Source organism: Nipponia nippon, unplaced genomic scaffold (assembly GCF_047370975.1).
Source record: "Nipponia nippon isolate SJK-2023a ecotype South Korea unplaced genomic scaffold, ASM4737097v1 scaffold_10, whole genome shotgun sequence".
Classification (NCBI taxonomy): Eukaryota; Metazoa; Chordata; class Aves; order Pelecaniformes; family Threskiornithidae; genus Nipponia; species Nipponia nippon.
The window spans coordinates 7,369,619-7,396,698 of NW_028262291.1; the positions used below are offsets into that span (position 1 = coordinate 7,369,619).

General features: G+C 37.6%; 2 protein-coding genes across 8 annotated transcripts in view; one reads left to right on the forward strand and one right to left on the reverse strand.

Moving 5' to 3' along the window:
• Nucleotides 1–4,772, reverse strand: part of KIF18A (kinesin family member 18A) — a 48,342-nt gene extending 43,570 nt beyond the window's left edge. The window contains exons 1-5 of one of the 2 annotated variants that reach the window (XM_087743543.1): nt 4,650–4,772; nt 3,395–3,789; nt 2,558–2,715; nt 1,348–1,452; nt 174–284 (exon numbers count right to left, since the gene is read on the reverse strand). In XM_087743543.1, coding sequence (XP_087599669.1) covers nt 174–284; nt 1,348–1,452; nt 2,558–2,715; nt 3,395–3,722 — 702 coding nt within the window. In that variant the 5' untranslated portion in view covers nt 3,723–3,789; nt 4,650–4,772. Of the gene's footprint in view, nt 1–173; nt 285–1,347; nt 1,453–2,557; nt 2,716–3,394; nt 3,790–4,575; nt 4,614–4,649 lie in introns of those variants that run through there. The other variant, XM_087743553.1, reaches the window with a different exon arrangement.
• The window catches only part of METTL15 (methyltransferase 15, mitochondrial 12S rRNA N4-cytidine), a 98,798-nt gene continuing 76,372 nt past the window's right edge, over nt 4,655–27,080 (forward strand). The window contains exons 1-2 of one of the 6 annotated variants that reach the window (XM_087743614.1): nt 4,655–4,772; nt 6,815–7,094. In XM_087743614.1, the coding sequence (XP_087599740.1) occupies nt 6,831–7,094 (264 nt within the window). In that variant the 5' untranslated portion in view covers nt 4,655–4,772; nt 6,815–6,830. Of the gene's footprint in view, nt 4,773–4,800; nt 5,069–5,247; nt 5,487–6,814; nt 7,095–27,080 lie in introns of those variants that run through there. The other 5 variants (XM_087743567.1, XM_087743604.1, XM_087743586.1 and 2 more) reach the window with 5 other exon arrangements.

The window sequence follows — 27,080 nt, forward strand, 5'->3', positions numbered from 1 at the left end:
TACTCACAAGGAATGAGAAGTCAACAAGAACAGTAAACTGGAAAACTTTAATCTCCTCTCACCCAAACTAAGGTTCAACACAGCTTAAAAACAAAAGCTTCCATTGTATTCAAATTTAAACAACAACTACACCTCACAGTAATAACCACTGTATATCTGCTATATCATCTTACCTGAAAGACAGCATGGGATCGTGAAGAGGAGGCATTTACATCTGTGGGATGCTGTGTTCTATTTTTATTTCCATAATCCAACATTTGAAGAATTTCCTCTGCCGATTTAGGCTTTAAGGGTAGAGCACAAGATAAATGCACATTTTTTTTTCTTTTTCATCAACTATAGGAGATACTACACTGATTCTAAAATACATTAACATTCACCTTAAAAAAAAAAAAAAAAGGGAACTTAAAATTTCAGTTACCTAGAAATAAGAAATTTCCTGTTTTGGAATTGAGGCACTTCAAACAAGCACTTTCAGTTAAAAAGCAGTAAGGCACAAAAAGCAAGCACTTAATAACTGCAGAAATTTAAATCAGATAATTTTTTTTAGTAAATAATTTAAACAAATCTCCAAAGGTTCTCCATAGTCAGAAAAAGTCTTATTTAAGAATGACTGACTTATTTTTTCTTGTACTAATGTATTAAACAGTGATATACTAATCTTTTTCCCCACAAGACCCAAGCTTTAGGAAGTATAGTGTCCACAGTGTGAACGAAATTAATGACATTGTTACCTGTTTAATCATTATCTCATGTACACAAAAGCTGGAAGCTACATAGCATGTAACACACACTAAAAGGCTGCAAGAAAATAGGTCCACAAGAGTTGATTTTCAGATTGGAAAACTAAGTTCTGTCACTGACTTTGCCAAAGAATTGCTATGCTGGCCTGGAAAAGCCATTTAAAGTGAAACTTTTCAAATGCAGTTATTTAAAAACAAAAAACAACCCTGAGATGTAGACACAAGACTTGCAAAGGTGCAGAAAACTCCAAGATGGCACTGAGGGCAGTGAGTTTCTCTAAGAAATGCTAAGATGTATTAGCCAAAAAACAAATCTTCCAAAACCTGAAGATGAGCATCAGACTAATGGTATCCTTTCAATAATAAGGACTGGATGCTTTAATCCATTTGTGTTTAAGAATTCTAGCAGGTTTTTTTCCACAACATGCTTTTGGATAATTAATTAATTAGGTTCACAAGTTACTAAGGTACTGGTGATTATTGCCAGAAAAAAGCCCACTAGGAAATTACCAAATTGCATACAACTTTCACAGATCAATGGGAACTTTACAATTTTCTCAAACACATTGTGAGGCTTCCTGAATTTCAGGATCTATTTACATACCTGATGTAATGTTAGCCCTTGAACTACTACCCCTTTCTGGGTATCTTCACGAACAGCCAGAGGACCCGAGTTTACTAGCAGATCACGGATCTGTTCATTGTAGACCTTTGAAAGAGAATTTAAAATCTTTTAATAAAACTAGCCTACCATACTTGACAGGATTAAACTTAACCAATCAGAAATCAGTCTTTTTTAACTTCTTTAAGACAAAGTAACAAATACATTCTGTAGAGTTTTTGCCAAAGGGCTTTCCTATACTGAACTTGAAACATTCAATTAATTCAATTTGCATGAATTTTTTAAGCCACTGAAGTGGGAGTCACTCTTTGCTAGTAAATAATCTTTATTCTTTATTAAAAAAAAAAGTTTACTCTTTTTACCAAAAAACTTTTGCAGCAAGCATGAATCCAAAGCATTTATTGTCCTCTATTACACTTCATAATCCACACTTGAGTGAGATTTCTTAATCCAAGTGTACTTGTGTTAAAATTCTTAAATACCTTATTTCTTGGTCTGTGGAAGCACGTGAAACAGCACATAGCAAAACAAACTTTTCCCTCCTCCTTCTCCCCCCCAAATACTAACTACTCTTCCATTAAGACTTTGAGGGGGCTAGAAAGTAACAACTTTAATACTGCTTGACAGCAGTGCCAAGACAGCTACTTGTAAAAACAGAACTGTGATGCAAAAAAGTTGGAGAGGAGAAGAGAAGGTGACAACAAAGAACTAAAGGAATATTTGTAAAGAGCTAACCATTGGCATAGTAGCTCTAATTCAAGTAGTTTTACTGTATCTCAGATAAATAAAATAAACTGAAAACTTTAAAAAACATCATCAAAAAGGGATTAGATATCATTTTGTTGTGTGATTTCACAGTGTTTACAGGATTCTATTGTGAAGTCCTGAAATATATTTTCTTGTACACATCAACAGATGTTCAGAGGGATGTAACTGATCAGCAAGACAGAAATCATTGGAATGTTTAGTGAATATATTAGAAAAGATTGTCCTTTTTGGGCAGCCTTCTGTAAAATAGTAACAGGTGCCTATGAACAACACCAAATTTGTGGAGCACATTTCAGTTCCATTCTTATGAGGGACATATTTTGTAAAGTCTCAGAAAGGGCCAGGGAAGGCAAAACCAGCTTGTCTTTATTTATTAAAATATGTCTTATTAAAAACAACATACTAAATACAGGAACTGGCTTACCTCTAAATAAGAGACGGCAACATTGCATATTTTGTCTTCTTTTATTTGATCCATGCAATTATAAAGTGCCATCATGGTTAAATACATCACTCCAGGATCTTCAGGGGAACCTAACATTGTATGAGTCTTTCCAGCTCCCGTTGCACCATATGCAAGCACTGAATTTCCACAAAAAACAACAAAGCAAAAAGATGCAATTTATACCAGTAAACTAATCAAGAATACAAAAGTCAAATTGACAGTCACACGCCTCCGTCATTCTGCACAGCTGTTGTCATAAACGGATCAAGTTTCTTACTTAGGCTTTACCTTTTACAGCTATAACGAGAAAGCTGTTTCAAAATCACATTTATTTTTGAGTGTTCAGTTCAAAATCATTCACTGGCAATTTACGTGAAAATATTATTTGCTTACTCTCATAAACCTAAGCCATCAACTTATTGCAGGTAGGTATTTCATTTCCTCACAATGTTCCATTTGCCATCTAAAAAAACCAAGCTCTTAAAGAGAGCTCATAAAGCAGGCTACCACACACTCAGTGACACAACTTCTGGTTGAATAACTCTTTCCAGAGGACTCCCCCTCATAAGCATGCATATTTCAGATAAAATTCTAAAGTCTATTATAACCTTAACATGAACTAATTTTCAAAATAGAGTAGAGCTGTCCTAACTTCTGTAGGCTAAAAAGTCAGCCTCTCATATCTATAAATTAAAACAAAGTGCTTTATTTATATCTCAGCCTTTTTAAGGCTTCTGCAGCAGTTGGATATAATGGTAGAAACCTTGAGGAATTTCATGAAGTTTTTGAATTGAAGAAGATAAATAGCAAAGTTACCTGTGCAGTTATATCCATTTAAGAAGCCATCAATTACACTTTTCGTAGTATGCTCAAAAACTTCCAGCTGGGATGAACTTTCAGCAAAAACAGCATCAAACACAAATTTAAGATCTTTCTTTGTTCTTTTATTAATATCCCTATGGGTCAGCCTTTTCCCATGAAAGAAGCTAACTTCTTCCTCCTTTGGATCAAAGACCAATATATGCCGGTCAACAACATGAACAACTTTGCTAAAGTTGCCATCTTTTTCCTTTTGAGACTCTGGACGGACACGGACTACCACTTTCACATGATTACATACATCTTCTTCATTAGCAGTGGACATAACAACGTCCCTTTTGTACCACTTCTTTGCTTCCAAGACTCTTTCAGATCAAGCAGCTGAATCTTTTCTGCAAGTGACAAAAAAAAAAAGTGAAAGGCCTTATATTTCAAATACAACCTTTCAAATAGTTCACACCTTTAATTGTGGCTAACATCTTGCACCTGTGCTGGATCTGCTCAGCCCTTGTTAGTTAGCCCTCCAGACTGCTACAACGATCGCGCAACTTTGGAAAGCGCTGTAACTGGCCTGAAAAGGTGACCTAGTTCAGTATAGCTTTAAGAAAACTAAGCTTATTTCAACAATTCAAACTACTAATTCATCTACTAGCTTTCCTTTATTTCAGAGCAAGCTTGCAGATGAGCTACCAGGTTTCCGCAGACCAAAGTGGGTGGTTTTCTTCTCCTTCAGCAAAACGCAGAGTAGCCACCTGTCTGCTTTCTCAGGGTTATTGGCTTAGTCACATTGCACGTAGGTTTAAACAGACAGTTAAAGTGGAATTCACGTTCACATAATTTGCTCGGGATACGGCAACACGTTCCACAGATGTCAATCCTGACTTCCCTTTAACGGGCCGCCCTTGCTGACAACCGAGGGTTGTTCGCTCCTAACAGCGGACAGCGACCTTCACGGCAAAAGCTCTCCGTGACACTTGTTCAGCTTCAAGGCAAGCTTATCCTCTCTCAGCCGAGCGGCCCCACGGCCGCTGGCACGACCGCGACACGGCCACGGAGCGAGGCCGGAACGCGGAGGGAACACCCAGAGGCAGGCGAGCGGGGCAGCCCCGGCCCAGCCCCACCCGACCCTCTCGACTCGCTCCTCGCCCCGCTGCAGGTAGATCTCCTCCGGGGCCTACCGCCAGGCTCAACCCCACGGCAACAGACGAGGCTACGGCGGAGGGACCCGACCCCCGCCCGGGCCGCCACTCACCTCAGCGCCGCGGCCCAGCAAACCGCCGCCAAGCCCCGCCGAATTCAAACACAAGCGGCCCGCCCTCCCCGCCTCCTCATTGGCCGCCGCCGCTGTGACGCCAGCAGTGCGACGGCGCGGGCGGTAAGCGTGTGGGGATGGGGGGCTGCGCGGCTCGGCCGGTGCTGGGGCCTGGCTGCCTTCGCCGGCCCGGTCGCTCCCCAGGCCGGGCCGCTCTGCGGTACCCAGCGGGCGGGTGTCGGCCCTGGGGTTCAGCCCCACGCTATGGAAGCCACCGGCGCCCCGGGGTGGCGGTCCCGCCGCTGTGAAGCTGAGGTGGTGGCTCCCCCACAGCTGCGCCGCGGGGCCGGGCGCGGCGCTTCCCGCCTTTTTGAGTCTCTCAGGGGGAGAGTGGGAGGCCTGGGTGGAGGGGAGGTGAGGTGCGTGTGCGTGGGGGAACGATCCTGTCGGGAGTGGGGGCTGAGGGGCAGTGGCGGAGCCCGCAGTGAGGAGTTCTTCCCCCCGGGGCGGGCAGGCGGTTCTTCGTGTCCCGCCGGCCTTGCCCGGGCGGGGAGCGGGGAATAGCCCTCACCCCTTTTTCCCGCGAACCTTCGTGGGGCCTGGCTTGGGCTGGGGTGCGGGCTGCCTGCAGCTGCTCCGGTCGCCTCTGGGAAAAAGCGTTATGGAGTTGAGCTCTTGTTCCCTGGTGGCCTTTACCGTCCGCTTCAGTGCAAGTCCCGCTCTGCAGGTGGCTGCATCAAACTGCCCAAATGCCACTTAAGATGGGTGCTGCAAGAAACTACGCTTTCTGCTCACTTACAAGAAAAAAATCCCCAATTGCATAGAATGAGGGTGGTTGTAAGTAAAGTGTTATGTGTCTGTGGTGGTAACACCTCCTGGGCTTGTAGCAACATAGGGCAGTGTGAGTTGGATGATGATTGTTGGTCTTCACCCTGTTCATACAATAATTTCTGTAGAGGCATTGTGGTTTGTTGCAAAACCTCAGGGCTGTGGTATGTCTGTGCAAGGCTATACAATGATACATGCTTTCAAATTAAAGGTAAGGGGAAATACTGCCCACCTGAGGCTTAAATTATCAGGAGAATAACTTTCTAGAGGTGATAACTCAGCATGTTCTTATCTATGCAGACAAAATAGGTGAAGCCTCTGCTAGGTAAATCCAAGCAAAGCATGTAATAAAAATCTGATAGTTAAAATAAGGTTGCCTTTCTGTTAATGGTATGAATGTAGAATGACACTTTTTCAAATGTTTCTATGTCGAAGGTTGCAACTTTCCTACCTGGCAGGAGAGAGTATGCAATACGGTATCACAGAAGGTCTCAGCTCCATAAAGAAATGTAGATAATCTTATAAATAAAGCCTTATTCTCACCTATGTTAAACTTTCCTTTTTTTTTTTTTTTTATGGGAGGTAAAAATTTGTTTAAGTCATGCAGCATTCTACTAGTATCTTACTGACTTGGTTTTGGAGTCTTTTGGATGGGGAAAAATCACCAGTTCTCCATGTATTTAAAAGACAAACTGCATAGTTAATCACTCCAACGTTTCCAGGGTTTAGAGTATTATTTCAGTTAATTATATGTTGGAGAATTCTTGCCTCTGGCTGTGCCCAAAATATTTGGTATTACAAGATGTAATGCATGATGAAAACCATATATTTAGTACATGTGTAACATTAAATTATAGCACCATTTTAAATATGGTTACAGTATTTGATTTGTCTGTTCCCATTTTAACTAGAAATATGGAAAACTTGACAACCAGAGTGCTGCTATTCAGAGCAAGTGTCTCATATTTGGCAAAACGGAAGGGAACAATTTGAAAGTACAGTCACCGTTCTGGTTGTGCTCAGATGCGGTTAGTCATTTAGTGTTAGCATTTCTGGGACACTGTAATGCTGTTAGAGTCCCAGCAAGGAAAAGAAAGAGGTGTTCCTTATGAAAAGAAAACCATTGTTGCTTGAATATGATTGCTTGCTAAATGACATAGAAAATCCTGAAAACAAGTTAGAGATTCTCACTTTTTGCTGATGTGACACGTCTATAAAACCACCCATCTTGGGCTCTGTAATGCTTTACTTAGAGCATTTCCATGTTGTTTCTTAAACAAACCTACTGTTTTACATATTTGTTTCAAAGTAATTCCTGACATCTACTGTTTTTCTAGGTTGATCAACTCCAAAATGTTATCTCAGTGTCTGTGCCAAGTTTACAAGTGTTTGTTTCTGCGCAACCTAAAACTGAATTCGATAAATGTGGCTACTTTGGCCAGATGGATCCATTCTTCAGCAAAAAAACTTTCTGACTGTGAGTTAAAGGAACAAACCGACCAGAAACGTGAAACTAGAGAGTTGCCTCAAAGTACAGAAAACAATAATTTTGGAAGATTGCACATACCAGTGATGCTGGAGGAGGTTGTTAATTGTTTATCCCCCCAGCGAGGGCAGGTGAGTTGAATGATTAATTAACATTTGTGATTCAGTAGCAGTCCAGCAGAAAAGTGTGCAGTGTAGGGTAGCTCTTGTTTAGAGAAATAAAGGGATGCTCTTTAAGACTGTTGCACCTTCTAAAGCTTCTAAATTGTTTTGCGATTAAAATTAAGGCTTTATATTTAAAATAATAAAAACCTGATATCTGTATGCCTGAATCCCCAAATAAGCAGTATTTGTTAAAACTGTAGTAATCTCTTGCTTTTGTGCTTGTCTTTCTGGATTGCTCTTGTGTATTTCTAAAGTTGTGTTAATTACTAATAGTAGCTGGGAGTTCTCATGTATGGTTACGTCATCAATTTGTGAAGAGCTCTCTTCCTTTTGTATAAGAGGTAGTAAGTATGTAGGTTTTAAAAATCATCATCATAACTTGTTCTGAGATACTTATTTCCATGGTTTCACTTGGTTTGAGGCACTGTATTTCCTTAGGATATGCTTACGCTGCACAATGTGGTGCACTGTAGAGGTACTGTAGTTATAAAATGACTGTGTATGGTACCAGAAATTGTTTAGCATCTATAATGTGGAAGTATCACAAGTCATCTTATTTGGCTACAGTACTGTGAGTAGATTCCTTTTGGTATCTGGGTTAGCTCAGGTCTCTACACTGCAGTGTTGATATATCTACCTTGTACCTGTGTGTGCAGTGTAGGTATATTGTTGCACACTCCTTTTACAAAAATGTTACACGGTGAAATAGTTTTCACCTGAGAGGTCTTAAATACAATATTAAGTTGAAAGGTTTTCTTACACAACTTAAGTGTTTAAATGATTTTCACATTTCAGGTGCTTTCATGTGTGATTTTAGTGCTTTTTATGTTAGCTTCATAGAATCTTATTAATTTAAGCTTATCAATACGTAGTTTTACTACAAAGACTGAAATGATACATAAAGAACTAGAAAGTTCAAAGTGTGTGTATGTTTGTTTATTTTTACTTGAAAACAGCATTGTCCAACAGTGGCAAAGGGATATAGCGAGTTTGGGGTGGATTCAGGGATCAAAAAAATGCGGTCAAATCTTGTTGCATTGCCTTGAGAGAACTTATTTAGTTTGGAAGATAATGTATCGTTTTAAGTGTTTTGAAAACCAGAGAGAGTCTGAATAGTGTAATTATTGTAACATACACGTCGTTCTTGCATGTGTCCTACTGTTGAAGATACCTGAACTAGTATTATGTAAGGAACTTTGAGTTCAGATTTCATTTAGATGTCAGAACTATTTCACACATTAAACGAACATACAAATTGTGACACTATATGTGAAGTATTTTTCCAGTTGTGTAAGTTTCTACTTAAATAAGAACTAAGAAGAGGCTGATGGGGGGACTGTTTATTAAACTGTGTTTGTTGATATCAAAAAAACTTACTTGGTGACAGAACTTGCAAAATAAACTATTCCTGGTTATAAACTGTGGAGAGTAACTATTATTGTCCCTGAAGGCTTTTTGAGAATTTAAATATTTATGAATGTAAAATAGCTTATTATTGGTGGGATTTCTCTCAGGTCTGTGTATGCACAGTTTTGCAGATTCCTAAGCTAGTGGTGAACCACTAATGACAGACATAAGAGAGCACAAGCATGTTATCTTGAACAGAAGCATTTATAATATGGCTAACCTTTTAGCATAACTGAATATGAAAACAGCACTTCCATTTTTCTTTTTTTTTTTTTAAAGACAGAGTAAATCGTATATTTGCAGCACTTTCTGAAGCCTGAAGTTTTGAAAATAAGTAGTGTGCATAAGGATGCAATGTGTCAATGGAGTTTTGCTAGAGTAAGCATCAGTGAAATTTTAAACAAAGACTGAGACTGTTTCTCACTGATGTGAATGGTGGTACAGTTTCTTTTAAGATGGCTATAGAATTGGGACTGTTGTATCAATTTACGTTTTTAAGTCATGACTAGGAAGTCCATGAACACTTTATTTACTTTGTGGGCAGGGATGGTAATGTTCTGATCTTGGGTTTTGTTTTTCTGCTTTCTTCTCTCCTTCGTACACAAAGATTTCCTTTACTCGGCTTTAGCACAGTTATATTCTTTGTTATAAAAAAAGCTGATTTGGGCCTCTATTTCCTGTTGTGTCCCTAAGACAAGGAGTTGCCAATATAAAGAAAATCCAATTAGAAAGACAACGTTCTCCCTATGGTTTTGGTCTGTGTATGGGGTTTTCATTTTACTTATAGGGGTTCCTAAGAAAATAAATGTTACTTAAGAGTGAGTCACAGCTGAGAGAGATGTTAGTACCCTCCTGTTGAATATTCTTGTTGACTGTCTCCTTTGTGGAATCTGTTTATCAGGGGTTTAGGCAATAGTATTTCCACTTATCTTTGAATCTTCTTTTATTGCCTTAGAGCTTGTTTCTACAAAGTCCCTGTAGTAGTCCTGTCTTTGAAGCACATTGTACAAATTAGTTTTTACTGATCTACCTCACTTCTCCTCAATGAAAAGTCTGTTGCAGTAAATCCACACACAAGTAATTTCCTCTTTAAATTTACTGTATTGACTAAACTACATTTTAGTCTTCTCGGTCCACTAGTGTTCTTTACGCATACTCGACCAGTGTTTGTGCAGTTGTCTGGGCAGCTTGAGTTTTCTCTGTTCTCTTAAACTTTAAAGGTAGCGAAGAACCAAGCATATTTTCAGAATGAATGTCTGGACATCCAGAAGCCTGTTTTCCCAATTTTCACCCTACTTTTTACTATTTTTTTCCTTTGCAATGGTCACTTGCCTTTTAACTGGAGATATGGATCTCTTCCACATCATACAGCCATAGTGAAATGAAAAAGAATTTGATTAGCAGTGAGTTCTAGTATGAATGCCAGAGGCTGAAACTTCGAGTTTTTAATTATTCTTATGGGGGTCTTATAACAAATGTTCTTACAAGTTGCAAAGCTCTAGGAAACTATTTTGATAATGCTCCAGCACAAACAGTGCACTTTTATGTATACTATTTAAACTCCAGCTAGAAAAAAAAAAAAGAAATATTATAACCTACTCAGATTTTATGGGGGAGCCTGTAATCTGATGACATCTATGGTTTTGTGTTCAATATGATCTAGAATAGACTAAAATGGAGAGACAATAAGCTCTAGGAGTACTATTTGGTTTATGATAGTTCTGGAAACTTTTTTAATGTCTGTAAATTAACTGGTAGGTGGTCAAACTTGAGGTGAGAAAGAACGAATGAGACCATTCCCTTTTCTCCAGTGTTTAAGTGATTCAACAGAAACAGAGTTAATATCAGATGATGCCATCCAGAGGGACCTGGACAAGCTTGAGAAGTGGGCCTGTGTGAACCTCATGAGGTTCAACAAGGCCAAGTGCAAGGTCCTGTGCTTGGGTCAGGGCAATCCCAAGCACAAATACAGGCTGAGTGGAGAATGGATTGAGAGCAGCCCTGAGGAGAAGGACTTCGGGGTGTTGGTTGATGAGAAGCTCAGCATGACCTGGCAATGTGCACTTGCAGCCCGGAAAGCCAACCGTATCCTGGGCTGCATCAAAAGAAGCTTGGCCAGCAGGTCGAGAGGTGATTCTGCCCCCCTGCTCCGCTCTGGTGAGACCCCCCTGAAGCACTGTGTCCAGCTCTGGGGTCCTCAGCACAGGAAGGACATGGGCCTGTTGGAGCGGGTCCAAAGAAGGGCCACAAAAACGATTAGAGGGATGGAACACCTCTCCTATGAGGAAAGAGTTGGGGTTGTTCAGCCTGGAGGAAAGAAGGCTCCAGGGAGCCCTTATTGCAGCCTTTCAATACTTAAAAGGGGCCTACAAGAAAGAGGGGGATAGTCTTTTTAGCAAGGTCTGCTGCGACAGGACAAGGGGTGATGGTTTTAAACTACAAGGAGGGTAGATTTAGACTGAACACAAGGAAAAAATTTTTCACGGTGAGGGTGGTGAAACTCTGGAACAGATTGCCCAGAGAGGTGGTAGATGCCTCATCCCTGGAAACATTTAAGGTCAGGTTGGATGGGACTGTGAGCAACCTTGATCTAGTTAAAGATGTCCCTGCCCATTGCAGGGGGGATGGACTTGAGGAACTTTAAAGGTCCCTTCCATCCCGAAGCAGTCTATGATTCATTCTATGATTCTATGATCTTTTTATCTCATTATGTTAGTGTCTAAAAAATAAGGCCATTAATTTTCCCCAAACAGATCTTGGCTGACATCTTGAGTTAGCTGAGTTTTCTTGTGGAGGTATCCCCTTTGATTCTCCATAAAATTATTCAGTTTATTTTTACTACCCAGCTTTCATTGAAGGAGGTATCCATTTTGTCTTGGAAATAACGTGTGATACCTAGTTTCTAGAAAGAGACAGGTATTTCTTAAAAACATCCAGCATTGCCATGAGCTTTCCTTTCAGTCTTTCAGGTATATATTGCATTGTGCTCAGGATAGCTACTATTTTCATGCATCCAAATGTCAAATGATTCTTTTTCAGCTGAGAGAGATTATGAGCACGGCCTTCCAAAATGACAAGAGGAAGCATAAGACATTGCTGACAGTCAAACATTGGTCTTTTGTCACTGAAGTGCTGCTTGAGCTCTGCAATTAGTTTGAAGACAGTAGCCTTTCACCTCCTGAAGGTCTGTTGCCACTGTTGGATGTTGTTGATCTGGACTGTAGTCTTTTCCTTCCTATTCTGCAGAGACAGTTAGTCAAGTAACAGATGACACTCAAAGGAAGCTGAAGTAGACTGCTGGTGTGCGAAACCAGAGTCTATTGTTCTGAAGCTGTTGTCTTAGTTTCTTTATATCCTTGTCCAATGTAAGTATTCCTTTTCTTTTTCTGCCTTATTCTGAATGTAAGCTCTTAAGGACAAAAATAACCTTTCTCTGTACAGCACCCTACAGAGTGGACTTCTGTTTTATGAGAAGAGTTTCCAAGTGTCATGGTGTATAAATAGTTACGTGGCTATGCTGGTGGCCAGTGTACTTATAGTATTTCCAAAGCCATCTGCAAATAATTTATAACTGGAACAACCTATTTACACTAAAGACTCTCAAAACTGAAGTTTTCCTCGGGGTGTCAAAGACAAACAGGAACTGAAAAAGGACCTGGAAGAATTAATTCTGAGTTCTCAAGTTGTATGAGGTATTTTGTAGGATGCAACCAAAATACCAAGTTTGGCACAGAATATTAATTACATCATGAGATAAATACTTGTTTTGGAAAGGCACAACACTCCATGGACATAGTAACTGTTTTTATCATTTTAGCCTATTTTCCATTGGACTTGTAAAATTAAAGTAGACCCAATGACATAAAGCAAGTGATTTATATAGTGTTCTTTATTGTAGAAACAACTATATGTTTTTTTGTGGAAAGTATGCTGAAAATATCTTTCCATATGCAAATTGTATGGTTAATTTTTCTGTGGCAGCAGCACAGTGACTTATATGGTAATTGAGAAAGGTAAGCTGCTGTTGTGAAACAAGAAGAAAGATACTGGAACTTGCAGGAGGCAATAAATTAATATAGAAAAATTCTGAAAATATTCTGGGAATTACAGAAAACACTTTTTCCATGATACTTTAGTTTTACTAGTGGGTGTTGAGAGTTATTTCAGCTGATCATGTAGTTCCTGTGTACCCTTTCAGTCACGCTTGTCTTGCCTGATTTCCTGGTTGTGTATATTGCGAATTTATGAAAGAGACTAGTCAGGTTTCAGATCACAGTTGTGTAGGGAGATGTGTAATAAAATGTGTGTAGAGTGCATATGTATGCAAAGTGTATTCATTTTCTGCAGTGTGTAGTAGGAAACTTGTTAAATGGAATCCCATCAGATAGAGAGCACTGTTTAAAATATTTGGCTAAAATCATACTTTAGAGGGATTTTTTTGGTGAAGTTAGCTTTTGAAGGTAGTGCATGAAAAAGGAAAACATTTTCAAAATATTTTCAGAAAAGTTTTGAAGATGATATGCACAAGATAGTCTCTCAAACATCTATTATTAAAGTAATAATACTATCTGTTTTTATGATGGTAGTATCTACATGGGGATTTGGAAAACCAGACCCCATTTGCTTAAGTTCCTTAACTTATAACCAATTGCTCTCTGCTGGGACAAGCAGTCTAAATAAAAAAGTAACAAGGTAGAAGCAGTATAATTTAACAATGTGATGCCAGCAAATGTCATACAAGTTCTACAGTATCTGCATCTGGGTGAGTTCCACCATGAGACAAGAGACGAAAGAAGGGGACAGGGAAGAAAACAAGACAGGAGATGGTGTTCATGAACAGCTTGTCAATTGAGGGGGCAGAGAAAGTCCAGTCACACTCTTTAATTATCTGAAGTTTCTTCCTTTGCTGTCTTCTGTAGTGGATCCCAAAAAAATACAAGGATCATAAATTCCCTGATGACAGAGGAATTAAAACGCATATGATTTCTTTGAGAGTATTGCACATCTGTTCTCTGATTTGGAGCTGGTACTGGTGTGTGGTTAGACTATGGTACCAGGAAATAAAAAATATTCATGTATTGGATCTAAATGATGACAAGATATAAATGAGGCATGGTGATGAAGTCCCTTTGGATTTTACTTTTTTTATACTTCAAGATTTTCATCTTTAGAGAGAAAGTAACTAAAAAACTTGGGTGGGTGGGGAGAATAAGTTGATGGCTACAGCTACACAGGGAAGAATCTTTTGGTTGTAATTCTTGGACATCCGCCCGACTACCTCTTCTTCCCACCTGCAGCATGGCTCTCAGCAGGGGTATCTAAATGTTATCATCAGCAACAAGACAGCTCTCACCAACTTTGTTCTGCATCTTTCTCTCTTGCAGTAGAGGAAGGGAAGCCTGCAGCTGCTATCTCCAAAGAGACCAGCAAGGCAACTTGGTCTGCCTACTGAGAACAACTCTGCAGATGCGCCAGATTTCATTTTATTGTAATACTGGGTTAGCTTGCTGTTATCACTCTATCGCATAACAAATGGTAGTGCTTCAGGAGACTATTTAAGATGCTGTGTTATAATAAAGCAAGATTCAATGCTTTCGGGTGACTCAGCTTGTAATGACGCTGTATATGCTCTCCTTTTCTGTTGTGACAGCATTAGTCTTTGCACCTCTTGGGGGAAACTAATAAAATTCACCAGAAAGTAATCTAAGCCCTTTAAATTTTAACTTGAGTGAGCCTGTGATCCCAGAAAGGGTGATAATTAATATATGTAGCTACTCATTTCCTCCTCATCTAGTACTGTGTGTCTTATTTAGTCAGCCTTTTGGCTAAGCTTTCTTATTAAATATTTGAATTCGAGTTTGCAAACAGGAATATAGGCTTTTTCTACAACACAAAATATTACTAGGGGTTTAAGATCACAATTGGAGTACAGGAAACATCTGCAGATTTTTTCCTTACTTTCTTCTGTTTAAGGTAATCCTGTTTTGAGTAGCAAAACACAGGCATGTTCTGCATAAACAGATAATTAAAAGGTTTAACTACCAAATCTGATGTTTAAAAGAAATGGGTATCTGAAGTCGCCCAAATGTATGGTCTGATTTTTTTTTTTTAAATTTATTTTTCTTCCTGTCAGAGTTTTATCATCTTAATTCCAATGGTGTTTGCTGGTGCTCAGCAGCTTGGGAAAATACTTTTTTTAATAATTGTGTTTTAAACACTGAAATCAACTAATACTGTTTCAGGCTTCCTCTATAAAAAAGTTATATTATCTAATGTCAAATTGCTGTAGGCACCTGGCAGCCAAGACTTACCAAAAACATGTACATGGCTTTTTTGGGTTGGCTAACCATAAATATTAAAGACTGGATTAGATTTTCAGTTGAGCCTTTGTAAAATTTTCATTGCATCTTAAAGTTCTCCTCAGTTATAATTGAGGAAAGAAGTTTCTTCTGAGGTAGCTGAGGAAATCAGCTCTGTCTTGCTGCATCTAGTGACTAGCTAGACATTGAAATTTTAATTTCCTATGGAAATGTTAATAATGGCGTGCTTGAGTCATAATGTCATTAATTCCAGACAGCATCACTCTTAGGAAAATGAGTAAAGTAAATAATGCATACTGAAGTGAGGCCTGCCAGAGCTAAAAGCAGGTGACAAAGGCAGGTGGGTGATGGTTTTTGTTTGCTTCTCTTACCTCTGATCTGAGAGGGAAGGGGGAAAAGAGAAAGGGCTCATCTGTGTTCTGTTGTGTTGAAAGAATTTGCTCCCAGTAATCTTTCTGGATGTTTCACTCAGTTACATGAAATGCAGTGTTTGGCTGGCAGGTTTCACACTATGCAAGGAATGGCACTTGGCGTCTGCCAGCAGGTCTGGGTCATGGCTCCCTTTGCTTCTGGATGTGCCAGGATTAAAGTGGTTTACCAGCAAGTGGACTTTGCCAGGCTTCTGCGAAGGACCTACAGCTGATGCCTGAGAAAGCAGTCATGTATTTTAAGATAAATTGTAGATATTTAGAGGTGGATTATTCCAGTATGTTCTGTAGAATCAAGATCACAAAATGCAGTCTTAGAAAATAAGTGAAGAAGGCAAAATGATAACAAAAAAGAGGTAATATGCCTTTTTTATGTTTTAATACAAAAAATGTTCATAAGAAGGGAGTATCTTGCCTATAAAACTACTCGTTCATATTTAGCTGTAATCAGAAAATTGAACCTTTGTGAAGAAAATACATTTGAAATTAATTTTGAGGCTATTGAGTGATTATGAGTGATGGGTGCTTCAAAATATCATATTCATAACAATCTTTTTTCCCTTCTGTGTGGAATGATGTAGAGATGGTTGATAGAGAATGCAAGTTGCTGAAATGCTTGAATATGCAGACCTAGTCAGTGATCTTACAGATATTTTAGCTGTATACTAGTATAATTTAGTAGCATCTTCTGTTGATGTACCAATGAGATTAATGTGAAAAATGGGTAATAATGGTTGCATTATGTTGAATTGTTGAATAGACTAGTACTGGAAAATCATTTTATGTTGCACTTAATATAATACATTATGTGAGAAGGTTGTTTTCCTACAAAATGCCAAATATTTATTTAGATTTCTTTTTGTAATGTAAATTGTTAGATTTGGAGTGTAAACAGTTTTTTTTATCATTTCATGTATTTTCTCAAAGGTGCTTTTGGAAAAAATTGCAGTCCAGTTATGTTCCACCTATCAGTCCTTATTTTTTTAAATTACATGTGATAACTTTTTACACAGATGAAAGAGAGATACTGTATAGACCTAATAAGAGATTTTTTTTTTTTTGCTTGCAACTAAAGTTCTTTTTCGCTGTGTACTTTATTTGCTTCTTTCTCTTCTCTCTAGCAGATACCCGAAAAAAATGGTTTGTATGATGTAATATATTACTACTAGCAAAATTATAGAACTATAAGATATTTTTTTTTGGTCATTATTTTCTGGCAGGTGATGTCATAAGACCTTTTAATCCCTTTATAATATTTTAACTGTCAAGTTCAGCTCTTGTATACTTGAGCAAGGCTTGGATGGGAATTGTGCCTCTATAGATCCTCGGCTTAATCTGTACAATGTAGCTGCTCATACATTTCACAGCTGTGTCGTCAGCATCACCTTTTTGGTAGTAGGTGCAGAGTTTTGGAAAGCTTGTTTATCTTGCATATGCTTTCAACATTTTGAAGTTTCCTGCAGGGAAACTTGAAATCACTGCTTTGCTCTACAGGGTAACCTTGACCACTTTTTGCCACAGATGTCTTTATTTTCCAGAAGTTCCTTTTTTAAATTCTTTTTTTCATTGTTAAATAATTTTGTATTATAATGTGGCAGTATTTTGTTACTGATTGAAGTTGAGGTGACATTAGAACATATACTCAAATAGCAAGTCTTTCATTTTTGGAGTTCCTTTTAGAAGTAAAGAATGCAAATGCAAATTGCAGCTTTTTCGGAATGGGAGGTAGGGCCTTCAGAGTATCTAAGTGTCTGTGTACAGTATGTGGTTCTGTAGGTTTTTAATAATATTTTCCCTTCTGTGTGGCAATAGTTTTGAAACAATTTTTAAGAATCAAAATAGATACTCTCTAGTTTAAAAACAGATGTCTGATTTACCTTGTGATACTGAACATCTTTGCAAAATATTTTAAATTCTCATAAGAGGGAGGAAAGGTTATTAGTATGCTAAAAACTAAATAATGTTTCTTACTAAATTGCAGTGGTATAAAAATATCCTGATATAAATGCAAGAATATCTTGGACTATCTTTGACCTGTCATGTTCCTATTTTTAGGATGATTTTTCTTATTTGCATGTAAATAACAGCAAAGTGTATGTTTTAATATTTTCAGCTGTGACTTTGTGTGTACATTTTCTTAATTTACTTAGAGATATTAAGTCTTCCAGCATTTCTCTAAATGTAGATTTCTCTACTAACAAATCTTTGTTGTGATCCCACAAGTAACCAACTTTTGTTAGCATGTCTCACCATGCCAACATTTTTTTAACAATTAGTTTTATTTAAAATAATTTTAAAAGCCCTGCCTTTTGGCAGGCATATAAAAGAAGTATGCCTTTTTAATTTTTGTATATTTAATGGGAATCAAAGACAAATTCTTAGGTATTTCTGCAAAAATAAAAAGATAATCCTATGTTGACATGGTTGATCTATGCATGTATTAGATAGGACATAGTGATAGGTACAATAAACAGATCTGGGATAAATTGGGAGGATGCAGGAGCCTTATCCATTGTAAGCCACATCTTGAGTCAACCGAAGAAGCAGCGCTTAGACCTGGGAAATATAATTAAAATTTATAGATACATGCTTTGGAGTTAATCAGGGGTAGGTAGTTAGTCTTTGCTTTTTGAAATTAGTCTAAAGTCCTTTTTAAATGGCTTTAAGAAGCTGCACATCTTTCAGCTTATGTGAGGTATGTTCTTTCAACAGATGTCACTTCTAGCAGAGCAGTAAGTGCACCCCCTGAGAGAGAAGAGGAGAAAGATTCCTAGAAACTTTGCTTTGTCATGGATAATTCTGTTATCTGCTAGTATTTTGGTGACTGAAATGCTAAAACGTTATGGAGAAAAAAATTACTTCAAATGGATAAATCTTTTTACATAAATAGTTCTAGATTTCTGATAGTTCTGGAAATATGATCTGATTAAACATTTTGTAAGTTTTGACAGATGCCATTCTCCAAAACCAGCAAGATCACTATTGTGAAGTCTGAAGTGAGCATACATGGTTTATATTTTGTTTGAGTAGAGAGGATTTATCTTTTTTTTTTTTTAATAAATAATTTTGTAGATGGGTAATTGTTCAGCAGGACTGAATGCAGACCTCTTTGCTGGCCTTGAATGTATAAGCAAACAGTTATCTAGGGAAGGTATAAAAATGGCAAAGTGACATCTTTCTTATAAGTGGGAAATGGTATCCTATTGAAAAGCCCTTCTTAGTAGAATGTAAAGCACTTATTTCTGAAGTAGTAAACTCTTACTTGGCCACAACTAGCACTTCATTAGTTGTGTGGGTTTTTTTTCCTCCACATTATAGTACTTTTATCTTCTTTAGAGAGCTCTTTAGTATACACATATTTTTGTAACACTAATAAGATTCCTTCGTATTGCATAGATCATTTAGGTCCATTAATGTCCAAGATGTGATTCATTGTAATATTTGAGAGAGTTATAAAATATCTGCAGACTCGTCTGGATTATTTTATCAGGGTGGCATGATCTGGTTGGATTTCTTTTTTTGAAGAATTTTGCAGTGTCAGGTAATTAAGATCTGCTGTACATCTTTAATTACTTCTTGATGAGACATTAAAAAGTTTACCTTAATTTTTGTAAATAATTTGGTTTATGAGTTTCTTAAGATGTTTTGAGCATGACTTTGAATAGGTTAAATGGTTATTCACTACAGACAGTTTTCATCTAGTATAATAAAAACATGAAGAAATACTAAGTACACTGGGTTTGTATAGCAAAAGTATTTAACAGCTTTCTTGGCCTGTAGAAAGAAAAGTAGCACTTAACATGACTTTTTGCAGTATTTTTGGATTTCTTTAGTTGGGATACTGGAAGCATTAATAAGAATGATCTTTTTTTTACAGGAAATGTGTGAAAAATACTTTTTTTTTTTTAAACTCAAGACTGTATTTGTACAACTACTGGTCTAACCATTGGTTTGTGGTTGTACAGGTATTGTTTGTACAGATACAGACATAAAAAAGTTGCATTACACAGTGGTCTGTGTTTTATATCCAATCTGAACTCTATTAAAGGAAGTTGACTGGAGCATCATCTAAGTATTACAAAAGACTAGACTAAATATATGAAAAATGTATCTTGGTACGACAGATATCATTTATGTCCTCTGTTTTCCAATATGTAGGGTTTTAATAACGCCGTAGAGGAGAACTGAATTGTTTAATTGTCACTTACAATTGTGGCATTGAAAGGTTTTTCCAGATTGCATCAGTTTCTGTATTTTGTGAGCTTCCTTTGGAAAACACTTTTAGATTACATTTAAAAAAATACTTTAAAAAATGTAATTACATTTAAACATTACATTTACAAAAATTACATTTTTAAAAAAAACCCACACTTTGTTTTTAGCACAATATAGGGCTCATCTGCATTATCATTTCAGTTCTTTAGCAAAAAATTTTCTTTTGAGAGAATGTACTGATTGTCCCTGGTTGAAGCAGGTCGTTCACATTGCAGCGCACAAACTGGTTTCCTTCAGACTGAGCCAGGAGATGTATTCTGAGAGTGCACCTTGGGCTCCAATGGTTAGTAAATATTCAGATTACAGAACCAAAGTAGAAATGGTCCGAAGTAAATCCCACTGGCATGCATGTAGGGTCTCGGCCAATGTGGTTGTTCTGCCCTTTGAGAATCTTCTTCCACTGGTCTGCTAAGGTAGGCATAGCCAGAGAGCGCTGAGTGAAGAAGCAGCTATTTGTTTTGGTTTGTTCTTGTACATGGCGCATGCCTTATTTGCTGTTCACTATTTGAACACTGCTTTGAATTCAGATTTTTGTTTTGTATCATGAATTATGTCCCTACAACATTTGAGTTCTTCACAGATTACCATTACATTTATCTTCCTAGATAAATTCACTCATTTGTTCAAATTCATTATTTTGATTAATTAATTTTTAATCATAATTAATTAATTAATTTTAATTTTAAAAATTTAAACAGAATTTATCTTTACAGCTGTCCTATAAGGTAGAACAGTAATATTACTTCTACTTTGAAGAACTTAGAGGCATCAGTACCAAAATTACGCTTTGGGTGCCCAAGCAGAAATGTTCCTTTTCCTGCTTTTTCGAAGAGGTTAACATTTTAAGTTAAACATTTGGTTTAGGCCTTTGAAACACATTGGAGTGACATCCACTTGCAGTTGGTGAGGTCACAGTGCCCAGAGTTCCTGAGTTTTAAAGCCAGAAAAATGAGAACCACTAATGTGGCCTACCTGCTTGGTATAGTGACCTCCTGAGAATCACACAGGAGCTGGGTGGCAGAGGTTCCAGTGTTCATCTGTCAGCTGAGTGTGTTTTTTCTAAGTACGGTGTTGGATGTTGCAATTTCTGATGTCGCTTCGCTTTCGAAAATAACACTTAAATTGAAGCGGTTGATTCATTCCTACAGGGTTTGGCTGGAAGAGCCAGGCCAGACAGGTAAGCCAGTAAAATGGCTTGCTGCCACTGAAGGGGGCAGGTCTGGCTTCCCTGCTCCCCATGCATCTCCATGTCTCTGTATGCTCCTGTCCCTCCCTGACTGTTCTGCAGATCGCTTAAACACACTCATATGGCGGAAGATCATCCAACTTTTTCTTCTGCATTAGTTTTCTGTGCCATGCTGGTAAGTTAAATTGGCTTATGGAAGTACCTAGTAAGCACCAGTGCTGGGAGAAATGAACTAGAAGCAGGGAGACTTGCACATGAGAAAATAGTGCAGAACTGCTCCTTTTTTTCTTTTTTTTTTTTTTTCCTCCCCCCCCCCCCCCCCCCCCCCTTAACATTTTATGAAACCGTACCCTTAGTACCAATCTTCAGTAGGTTGTCCGACTTCGCTGTGGAAAGGAGATGAAGTATGCTTGTTCCCAGTGAACTTACAGCTTCTTCAGTGGGTAAAATTTAATGTTAAATACTGAGATTTGTAGATCCTAGTGTAGGTTTTGGGGAAAACATTTTTTATTTAAGATTCTCTCTTACTTAATTGCAGCATTTTAACCCTCAGAAGCCTTACCTGTTCCACCCTGTGGTCCAGGCCTAAAATACAACTCAAATTCTTTTTCAAGTTTGTTCCTGCTTATCATATGGCTTAACAGATCTCAAACTGCACTTCATAGGCTGCTATCTGGATATATGTTCTTGCTTCCTCTCTTGCTCTGCTGATTGTGCAGCCATGGAGCGAGCTCATGCCAAAACTGTCAATTTACTTGCAATTGGTTTTCAGGTGAATAAGGAAGGTGATCCAGCCTGTGCCTACAGGGCCAGTGTGCAGCTAGAGCTGAAGATGATAGTGAGCAGCCGGTTGTTTTGAGAAACGAGATGTTTACATCAGTTTGTACATCTGTACTATAAGGCTTCTCAACAGGTTGCTGTTCTTGGGTCTGGACACCTCTCATCCACTCTTCTCCCTGCTCCCTCTGTACTGGCACTATCTGAGCGGGATCTGAGAGACCAAGAGAGAGAACAGCCTTCATTTTCTGAGATCCTGTGCTTGGCAGCTTAAACATCATAGCCTGAGCATTCAGAAAGAACAACTGGGAGAGGAGCCTTGCTTTTTAATCTAACATATTTTTGGAGGTCCATGAGAATATCAATAGAAGAGTCTTTCACCTAGGATTATCATCCCGTTGTTTTTATTTCAGAACTTGAAAATGCCAGTACTGCTTAGTGCCATGGTAGGATTGTTGTTGGAATTTTAAAATCTAAGCAGACATATTTTTTTTTTCCCTGAACGGGGAAATGGCAGAAGACTTTTTGCCACTCTCTTCCCCCTGCTCCCTGCATCAGCTGAGGACCTTACTTCTGACGTAGAAAAATTTCAGCCTCCAGTTGTTAAAAGCAGTCAGGACTCTTAAGCAGCAAAAACCATGATCTTTGACTGAAAAATTATAGATATTTTATTAATAATAAATAATGCTACTTGAGCAGCTTATAAAAAAGTGGATTTAAAATCTGCTGCTTTAGCTTCAAACTGTAAAAAGCATTACTTGTATTTTGATTTTTTTTTTTTGAGATGTTCATCTGAAACGGAGTTAAAACAATGCTCCTGAAATTCTCTCCTTCATAAACCTATTTGAGCAGTTGTGTCAGTATATACTTCTGGTCATCCAAATTTAAAACAAGACTTTTGCTAAGAAGGTCGGTGAAACTACTTTCCTTTTGATCTTGCATCCTTGTGGGTGCCTGGATAGTTCTTCTGTAAGAAAAGTTTTACTGGATGAGTCAGTGCGCTGAGTCATAGGCAGCATGAAGCCTGTAGTGCTCCAGACTAACTAATTGGTAACAGTCTCAAATTTAATTAAAGCACAGTTGTCAGCTCTGTGTTACTGATTGACATCCCACTGAAGTATTTTGTTTTTAGCAATTTACATTAATTGTTCTTTGCTGTTAAAATTTGTGTGTTTTAAGATCTTGTTTCTGTTGAATAGACCTGCCATTGCCATTATCTTTTACTGTCCTCTTTGTGGTTTTTATAGTACTCACTTTGAATTTTTTTTCCTGTGTTAGGTCACATATTCGGTAATTATGCTCTTTACCATGCCTGTGGATTTACAGATGTTTACAGATGTAAAGAGTCCTTTGAGGATTTTTTTAAAGTTTTCTTCATTAAGAACTGTCCTATTAGCACTGATGAATATTTTTTCACTTTTTCTGAACTTCTTGTAAGCATTATGCAAAATTTCTTAAAAATTAAACTTACAGATATATTTTTGTATTGACTTGCAGATTACATATTCAATTTTGCTGGTTTTCCTTTCTAATGCTTGTCTTGTGTTTTACCCTGTTTTATAATAACAAATGACTTTTCTTTATCCCAGTGCCTGGCCATCACCCCCAGATGATGGCAGTAGTTTCCAGTATCATTGGAGCCTTTATCCTTCCTGTTCTTCAGTTCCTTTGTGTGTGTTTTTCTTTCCATGATGCAGCTTGAGGAGGCAAAGAGCTATATGGGGGCAGGGGGAAACAGGACATGTCTTGAAGCTGTCTTTCATTAAGGAAAAAAAACAGCCTCAGGGTCTTGGGAGAAAAGCAAGGTGGTTGTTGTTGGTTTTGTTTTTTTTTTAAATAATTTGCATGATTAAAAAAAACCTTGCTGGCTTTGTCTAGGACTTCTGCTTGTTCCAGCTGAGAATTGAGGAGTGAAAACTTAAATGGCTGGTGGCTCTCTTTGCAACTGAGTTTCTTATTTTTAAAACCTTGGAGATAGCATTTTTGAACTTTCAGAAATTGTCTATGCTACTTCTGTAGGTGATAAATACTGAAGCTGGGATTGTGAAGAAACTTCTTTCTAAAGACTTGAGGAGGTAGATGTTTTAATTACATATTAATTCTTTTTCTCTTGACCAATTTTTCCTTTCTCCTAAGCTCTTTAGATCTAAAGATCTTGCTAAATCACAAGACCATCAGTAATACAGTACTGGTTCACATCAGAAGTATACCTGACCTGGTGTCCAGTCTCTGACAGTGCCCAACAGCAGGTGCTAATGGAAGCCTAACAGAAGGGGGAAGTAGAAAATGATTATTTGTCTACTTTGCATTACCTTTAAGGCTCTGACAGGAGTTGAAGGACATCCCGGGGTGGGGGAAGTTGAGGCTTGTATTCATGTAACATCTCTGGCATAGTCTCTTTTCAAGTTTGATTATCTCTTTAAAAAAATGTGTTAAGTCTTAGCCTTCTACCTGCAACTCGATATCCATAGCTTCAATATTTGCATGAAAGGCACTTTCTTTTATTTGTTCTAACTTGATGTCTGATAATATCATCGGGTTCCCCAAGCTCTTGTATTTTGAGATAAGTGAATCATACCATCTGCTACAGCTGTATAAAAGCAATGTTAATAGTCCTCCACAGAAAATTGCTGGAGCCTTCAGATGTTGTGTTGGACCAGAAAGATGTGTCCTAAGGGACTCCTTTTCCACATTTCCTGTCGTCTTGTCCTCAGCTAAGCCCAGTTTCATATAAAGCAGCAGTGATGGAAGGTGTTCTGTTCTCCCCTGAAATGATCATTCTGTTAGCTCTGAAATTTGTTCTTTGAATGTGATTTTCTTGTTTTTCTGGATTGTAGATTTCCCTCACATCAACTTTCTCCTAGGAATGCAAAGCTTACTGATGCAGTTCATTCTCAGCCTTCTTCCTTTCTACAGGATTTCCTTCTTCATGCATTTTCCCTTTGATGTCTTTACCTTGATTTTATCCAGTTCCTCCCCTTTTCCAGCAGTTTTTCCTGTTTCCCCAGTTGTACTCTTATTCTCTGTCAAAGTGTCTACTCATTTGGTTTTGCATATATTTGGAGTGTTTTAAAACCCTACATTTTTAGATAGGTTTATGGCTGTAACTTTTTCATGTAGGTATTTGTTCTATTTCATGAGTTTGTGCAGATACTTAGATATATGGAATATGGTCACCAAAATATGTTTATCCTAGAAACTAGCAATAAAATTAATTCTGTAAGAGAAAAATGCAGCATATTTCAAAGCATCTTTTTCAATTTGAAAGAAGCAATAAAGATTTAAAGCAAAGCTTCTACCCACCTTACACTCACTGAGAAGAATAAACTACTGTAGTATCCAATTTCTAGATAGAATAAAATCAGATAAAAAAAAAGTCTTCCATTTCAGCTAAACTTTTCTTGCTCTGCGCAGATTTAGGAAAAGGTTTCTGTACTGTAACAGCAGTAGTAGTATCTAGTTGTGCGATGCGAGTCCTTTGTAAAGTATTAATGGCTCTTGGACAAGTGCGTTGTTGCTCATACAGTCGTGGTTACAGAGTTAAAAGTGGTGATAGTTTCTCATTTGTTCTCATCCTGTTTCCCGCATGCCATTTATACATAAAAATGTACACATGTTTTTTGGTTTTTAGCACTTCAGACTTGTTTGGGCTAGGTTATTTCTGGACAGAATCAGTTTGTTCTAAGTTGGTGTACTGAAGATGAAGAAACGAGATTTCTGACCTGTTAATGGGGTTTCTGCGTCTCGGTACAGAAGTCTGGAACATCCCAACGGTAATGAGATTTTCATTTGCTTGAGGTAGAGGAAATATTAAGGAATATTTACCTATACTGATTAATAAAGTCATGCCTTTTTAATTGTGTGTGGGACAATGCTTTCTTCATAACACAAGCAAATAACTAATGGTGATAATATCTATTATTTTTCTTCTATAATTTAATAGAACATTTAAGTGAAATATTTAGAGGTTGTCTTCTGTGTGCATTGAGATATTGCATGTTACAGACAATGGTTTTTGCCTTGCTATGGTAGATGCATTTGACAGATGTTGCAGAAAAGTTCTTTCAGATTAGTTAGTTCTTCCAGGCAGGTAAGGGAAAAAAAAAAAAATCATTAAGTGGCATCAGAAACACCAGTCTTGAAATATTTGTTACTCTCTTGGCTGCTGGTAGAGAGAATAATTAGAGAATTAAGACTTCATTTCAGGAAATGTTATGCAAAAATTCTCTCTTGTTGACCTGACTCTATTGAGTAGGCAAGAGTAAGTGCTCAGAACCTGATAGAGCTGGCATTTAGAAAATCCAGAAAATAAAATTTAACACCTACTGAGGGATGAAACAATTAAGGTACCAATTTCAGAATAATTTCAGAGGCTGTAATAGTTGAAATACTTTAACAAACAGTCTAATAAGTAGTCTTGGAAACATGCTCTTAGCCCTGTGATTTTTATTGTTTTGTAAAGAACTTTCCTAACTGGTTTAGGAATGTCTTTTTTTTTTTTTTTTTTTTCCCTTCCCCAGCAAGTCAGATTGTTTGCATTAGGATTTTTCTATTTGAGTATTATATTAAAATATATAAATATTAAAAGAAAAAGAGTGGAATAGAAGGGGCAAGTTATCAAAATCAACCATGCAATTATTTTAAGCAAGTATTAAAAGTTGTGTAAAACAGTGATTCTTACCACAATAAATGTATATCCATACAGTTATTTTAGGAGGTAGATCTTGAAGTTACTAGTTACGATATCAAACTAAGTTTTAAAATGTTTATATGATAATTTTGATGAAATACATTTTGAGTAAAAGGATGTAAATAATTATAAATTATAGTAATGCCAATTTTTTTGGTCAGGAGTTCTGCATTACTACTGTTCTGTGAAGCACCTGAGGCTTAAACATCATGGCCAGCCATGCCTATCAGCAGACACTGAGAACGTGCCATCCCTGAATGTGTATGTACCTGCAATGCTTCAAAAATTATTTCTTCTTGAAGTGGTTGCGTATACATTCATATACTGGTTAAGGAGGTTGTAGGGTGAAAGATAATGGTAGCGAATACACTCAATTGATTTGATAGGTTGGATTACATCTGTACATTGACTTTCTTACTAAATACATTTTCATTGGTTTACCTCTGGGGACAAATGCAACCCTTGTTTTCGAATGCAAACTGTACTCTTGTGTGTTCTAGGAAATTATTGATCACCTCAAATCATGGGTTCATATTCTTCTGTTTACATTAATGAACATGAAAACGGAGTGGGGTTTTTATTTTGCAAGTTTAGGAGTCTCTGACTCCTTTGCATTCCTGGTGCCGTATGTGGCATTTGTGGAACGTGATGTCCATTTTGATTCCTTTTGGAAGAAACCAATAAATCTCAGTTGTGAAACCTAGATTTTTGTGGCTGTAGTTAAATTAGAGCAAATGTTAATGCTGAAAAAGCAGAAAGGCTGAAAGTAATGTTCCTTTTCCAACAAATTTACTTGGTGAGTGTCTTTTGCTGTCTTTTGTTTTTTAATTTTATTGATGACATTCAACACATTCCTCTGTTGACAAGTTT